This window comes from Pipra filicauda, unplaced genomic scaffold (genome assembly GCF_003945595.2).
Source record: "Pipra filicauda isolate LSUMZ 115617 unplaced genomic scaffold, ASM394559v2 scaffold368_size711631_pilon, whole genome shotgun sequence".
NCBI classification, from domain to species: Eukaryota; Metazoa; Chordata; class Aves; order Passeriformes; family Pipridae; genus Pipra; species Pipra filicauda.
In genome coordinates this window covers 326,718-332,717 of record NW_024104496.1, presented here as the reverse complement: position 1 = coordinate 332,717, position 6,000 = coordinate 326,718, and the positions used below count along the sequence as shown (strand labels likewise).

Genomic DNA, 6,000 nt, shown 5'->3' with positions numbered 1-6,000 from the left:
ATCAATAGGTAAGTCCCCAGTGCTACTATTTGGTATAGATATGATTACTTGTGGTTGTAAGTTTCTACCTAAAAATGCTAAATCACTCCTAGTTTATACCACAGAAAGCAAACTTCAGAAGAAACATTTGCAGTACAGGTTCTTGGATGCTTTTAAGAACTAATACTGTCCTTATCCATGAAAAAAAAAAAATCAATTTTAAATTTACAGCCTTCACCTGACAATAAGTGTCCTGAATATGCTGTGCTTTTTAAAATGCACTGAATGCTCAGACTTCAGTAAAAAAAATTTATTTTCAATATAAAAGTGCCAAAATATTCACCAACATTGTAATCTATTCAGCAACCAGCTTACTCTAGTAATCAAAATTGCAAGCATCTTTATTCACATTTTTAAATCAAATTCCTTTCACACGTTTCCACAATAACCCGAGTCCCTCGAAAGAGGGAAATTTGCATTTCGATTGGCTGCTGTAGTCCATATGTCCAAGTTCATGTAGGCACGGAAAGGGTTAAACCTCGGATAGTATTCCTGCTTACACATAACTGCCTGGTTCTCCACATGGGTTGAATGTTGAGTCGTGGCACTGACGGGGCAGCAGCTTTCATAAACATCACTCTGAGGTGCCCAGATGGAACCAAAAAGTCCAGACATTGGAGACAAGCTTCGGGTGCTTGAGAGGTAGGGCTGTAGAGCAAGATAAAACAATCATGGGAAACTGCACAATGGACCATTTGCCAAAGAAAACCTGAAAACGTAGTACTAAATGGGAGGAAGCAGCACTTGCAGAAAACTTGAGAAACACACAGTAAAAAGTTTACAAAGAAATATGGCTGCCGAAATTACAGCAGCATTGCGCGCGCGCGTGTGTTAAGGACCTTTACTGAATCAAGCCATGTGAGCTCATCCCTGTAAGGCATAGATATTACTGTAACAAGAATATATTGTAACAAGAATACTGTAACCAGTATTCAGTTCTGGTCAGGATGCTAAGGAAAATAAGGGAGAAATGGAAGGCACGTGAAGAACACCATCCATGTTTTGAGAGTTAAAATTAAAAGAGAAGGATGCCTAGAAATGACAAGAAAAAGGTTCAAGTATATGTCAGTACAGAAAGACTATGCATACAGGGAGTAGAAAGGGATATTCAGTATGAAAGAGAGACTATAATTGGGAGCTAGGGAATTTAGTTAGAAAATTTTGAAAGCTTATAAAGAACCTCCTGGAGGGCAAGATGTGTTAGTCTGCAAGGAAGTCTCTCAGTGAAGGTCATGGAAGTCTTGGGACTTTTAAAACTGAATGAAACACTGAAATGTATTGTGGAGAAAAGCTCACCAGGGAAATGAACTGAATTATCTAATGTATTTTCCAATCTCTACCTTCTGTGTTTCCTGGCATTCCTGAACAAAATATGAAATAAAGCCATGTTTGTTTTAGGCAAAAGTCTTCTACCAGTTTTTAACTTTTTAACGCAGAAGAATTTTCACTTTTACAGTTAAAACTATTTCTTGCTTTATTTGGTTAGTTTTATTCAAAATAAACCTACTGTAAATGAAAAAAAAATCAAAATTCTAAAACAGAGGATCTTGAAATATGAGGAGAGGAGAAGGTGATTACAATTAAAGACCACCTTGAACTGAAGTCACTACACTGCACTATGGGATGACACGAACATGGCTAGTATGGAGTAAAACAGGTCAAACTCAGCATTCAGAAAGCTGCACAAATCCAGCTTAAATCACTTGGATTTCCTAGCAAAAAGACACCTGTCAAAGTCACTGAGAGCAGCTGTCCATTCAGCTCTACAATTTCCAAATCTTTTGGGTTTTGCTGTCAGCCATTTCTGTGTTTTACCCTCAACTGGAAAAACTGATTTCGATAGGAAAAAGTTTCAGTAGACTACATAAGTCCAAAATGTTTTTCCATATGTAAGATGATTTTAGTCAATTTTCAGGAAAAAGGATCTGTCTTAAAATTTCACAGACAAGGTCAGTAACATCCTTGACGAACAGCTGGGAAAAAGCCAGGCTACCAATGCCAATACATATGCCAATACCAAATACATATATCAGGCTACTTAAAAGACTAATGAATAATATGCAAGCAACAGATAGGGAGAAGACAGAAATGCACTACGAAGGTTTTGAAAAAGTACGTGAAGGCAGCGCCTCACAGTGACAACACTCACTGTGGAGTTGACATAACTGGTGGGCTCCCAGGCAGGTGGCAAGTTGGGATGAGCATTCCAGGTTGAGGGACAGTTCTGGTCAATGAAGGCTGTATTCTGCACTGCTGCAGTACCTGGGAAGCCACTGGGATAGTTCATGTTTTCTGCAGTTTATAAAAACAGGAAGACAAATTAAGGCTTTTGCAATATAAACACTACAAACATTTCTGTGGAGGAATGTTGAATCTTGTCAAGAGTGAGCCAGGCTGGAACTGACCTAATCCTTCAGTGACTTCAGGCAGCTTCAGGGTAGCACAGCAGCGAAGCCTAGCAATTTCTGTCAACAGGACTACCACTCTCTGTTAGGGAGCCACTAACAAATTGTTATCAGGAGGATGGGATAAAGAGTTGGCAACTCCTCTACTGGAGAACAGTCTTTATTAGCCACAGAACATGCATGACAGAGCCTACCCAGGCCTCTTTGCCAACATGTCTCAGCTCTAAGCACCCAAGGGAACACCGTCCTGCCTGTGATACTCTAGTCTGACCTTTAATTATTGCTTAGGTAGGTAATGCTAAAGAATTCTAGATTGCTGCCAGTGTGCTCCCCAAGCCAAGAAACTCTAGCCTGGGAAGGTAATTGGTCACAAGAGGCCTTGTATTTCACACACTGGAAGGCAGGAGCCTGCCAGAGGGGAAACAAAGAAAATTGTACAAAAAGATTTCTGTAATACTGTAGTCACAAGCATTTCTCTCTATTCCCTCTGAGAGTCCTGCATACCGCCTTTTCAGGCTTAATAACTCCATACGAAGGCCAGTCTTCTCATCCACCACATGCTCACATTGTTTATTTCTACAGAGCACTCAGTCAGCTGGAAAATGTAAAGTCCACTTAAGCAACGAATGCCCAGATGTGTACAGACAAGCTCAGCCTTTTGTTTTATAAAAGGTGAGAGGAAAATAACCATGCTCTGTGATGATTCATAAGCTTACCTTCTGGGAAAGCACCATATTCATTCATCTCTAGTGGACAATACATGTTGGAAAACTGGCTGTCACAAGCTGCATTCCAGTCGATGAAGCTGTCCCAAGGAAAAAAATATGCTGTCAGAAACAATTTGCAGAACTTCTGAAAATTATTTAGAAATATTTATTTAAGGTAAAGCTGTTGGATGCAAAACGCCTGTATCTGATCATGAGGTTTTTCCCATTCCATTTGTCAATTTTGCCAGTATCTACTCTGTGCCACTACATAATCACAGAGATTCTCTCACCGAATTCTTTTTCATCTGGGAGAATGAACAACTTGTAATGACAGCTACCAGAGTCCTGCTATGCCTGAGTTCAACTTCTTCTTCCACAGAAATAAAGTTGTACTTCTTTCCCACAATCATGGATAATGTGATTTGAGGTAGAAGAAAACTTATACCATTCTCAAGCATTCGAATGCTTGAGAATAGCAATTAAAATCGAGATTTCTATTTTCCTCACAACATGTGCTAAAGTCCTGTTAAACAATATGTTTTCTAAACTACACATTAATTTGTAGGGATTATACTTCTTTTAGTTAAAATAATTTCAAATTTCAAGAAGATTTTTCAGAAGTAATTCCTGAAGACATGTCAGTAGTGAAACAAGCCCTGCTATGCCAAAAGGTTGAAGTAGTCCAAGTCTGGATCCAGTCTGGACAAGGTAGACATATAAAAGGATTTCATGTGAAGCTGCACTAATTCAGTTTTACTATTCTGCCAAGAAGCTATCTTAAGCTATCACTACTAAATATCAATAAATAATTACGTGCAAGTAGCATAATACGGAATCTGCCAGCAATCACGGTCACTCGCACAGTAAAGAAATTCTTCCTCATGTTCCTTCACGTTTCTGCCCATTGCCTCCTGTTCTATCAGCCTGGCTCCATCCTCTTGACACCCTACCTTCAGATACTTATAGACATTGATGAGGTTCCCTCTCAGTTGCCTCTTCTTGAGGCAGAACAGGCCCAGCTCCCTCAGCCTTTTGTCATAAGAGAGATGCTCCACTCCCTCGACCAACTTTAGTAGGTCTCTGCTGGACCTGCTCAAGGAGTTCCATGTCTCTCTTGTACAGTACTCCATATGTGTGGCCTCACTAGGGCAGAGTAGAGGGGTGGGATCACCTCCCTCAACCTGCTGGCAATGCTCTTTCTACTGCATCCCAGGATACCAGTGGCCTTCTTGGCCACGAGGGCACACTGCTGGCTCATGGACAGCCCGTTGTCCAGTAGGACCCCCAGGTCCTTCTGTCACTTCGGATGACAGCACACAACTTGAAGAACTGGCCGTATTTCACTGCTATGTGGTGGCAGAACATTTCTGCATTTCTCTAGTTTGTGGTGCATCTTTCATTAGTAAAATTTGACATGTGAGTAATGTAAAACACAAGAATTAATCAAGTTCATTACTAGAGGAAGATCAACCCAAATACACACAGAGCCTGAAATATACCAACTCGTATGCCTAAACCACCTTCAAACTGGAATATTTGTCTTTTTATAAGGATGTCTGCTCATGCCATTTAACACAAGTACACACTACATAACACACCCTGTGATATACAGAAGCTATGTATTTAGCAAGAGGATAACAAATTTAAAAGCCAGGCCCTCTGCCTGACAATGCAAAAATATGAAAGGAATTAATAGCTTTCCAAAATGTAACTAATTAAACCTGAAAGAAGTTATTCTAGAATATCTACATATGAATAGGAACAGCAGTGAATTTGTCTTAGTAAAATTAATCATTGTGTACTAATGGAAGAGCATTAACAACTGGAACTAAGATTGAAGAGGCAGCAAGAATTTAACTATCATCTGCCTTACAAATATAAGTCAACTACAATCCTCTGCATCACAGAAACCTAAGCAAAGCATTAGCCACACTTTTTACATAAAATGTAACTTGCCTGTTGTGAACAGAGGGGGTTTCCTGGATCATGCACGGTATATTATTCTCAAGGTTGTAGTTTAAACTGTTTGTCATGCAGACTGGCTGGGCAGGCCACAAGTCTCCTGTTGGGTAAAGACCTAAAAAAGGAAAGGGGAATGAAACGCAGAGCAACAGGAAGGAGACTCTGCAAACTCTGTCACAACGACACTTTATTCTCAGATCCACAATAAGGAATGTATGCTTGAGAAAAAAATCCAGAGTTACTAACCTATTTTTTTTTGTGATAAATGTCCACCTTCAAATCTCAAAATTTCTATTTTTTATAAAACATATGTATAAAGATTCGACCTGAGAAACTGGAATTCAACAAAATGGTAAGAAATTCCTACAGAGGAAGATGGCACCCTTCCACACAGCAGGACACAGAGCAGGGATGTGATTCCCACTGGCCTCCTTACCCCTACACATCAGTCAGTAAGCACCTCTGAAGTCCAACTACACAAAAACAGTGGCAACAGAGTCAACTTTTTAATAGACTGGAGCCATTTATAACCAATTTGTGAACTCGTATTTAGCCCCTAGGGCAGATATTCACTGTGCTGCTCTTTATGGACTGAATGCCCTGACTACCCACAGATACCTGGTTCCCATCAACTCTGTGAGAACTGGCAGACGGAGAAAGGAAAAAATCCAAATCAGCAATTTCCATGAAAAAATGGTTGCAAAGTTAGCTCTATTGCATTATTTCATGAAACATGTTAATACTATTACCATGTAAAAAGTTTAATCAGCATTTATATCCTATCAGACACACGTTAAACCTACATGAGAAGGGATAGTGATGGGTAGGCAGTGCTGTTGCTTAAAGAACTATGTGTCCTAACCAGCTTTCAAACTCCACCATGTACC

General features: G+C 39.8%; 1 protein-coding gene across 4 annotated transcripts in view; it reads right to left on the bottom strand.

Annotated features, from left to right (window-relative positions):
• Positions 1 to 274: 274 nt before the first annotated feature.
• TMEM131L (transmembrane 131 like) overlaps positions 275 to 6,000 on the bottom strand; it is a 76,924-nt gene continuing 71,198 nt past the window's right edge. For all 4 annotated transcript variants that reach the window (XM_027747329.2, XM_027747332.2, XM_027747330.2 and 1 more), the window contains exons 32-35: positions 5,108 to 5,228; positions 3,161 to 3,249; positions 2,189 to 2,331; positions 275 to 687 (exon numbers count right to left, since the gene is read on the bottom strand). In XM_027747329.2, the coding sequence (XP_027603130.2) occupies positions 409 to 687; positions 2,189 to 2,331; positions 3,161 to 3,249; positions 5,108 to 5,228 (632 nt within the window). In that variant the 3' untranslated portion in view covers positions 275 to 408. The remainder of the gene's footprint in view (positions 688 to 2,188; positions 2,332 to 3,160; positions 3,250 to 5,107; positions 5,229 to 6,000) is intronic.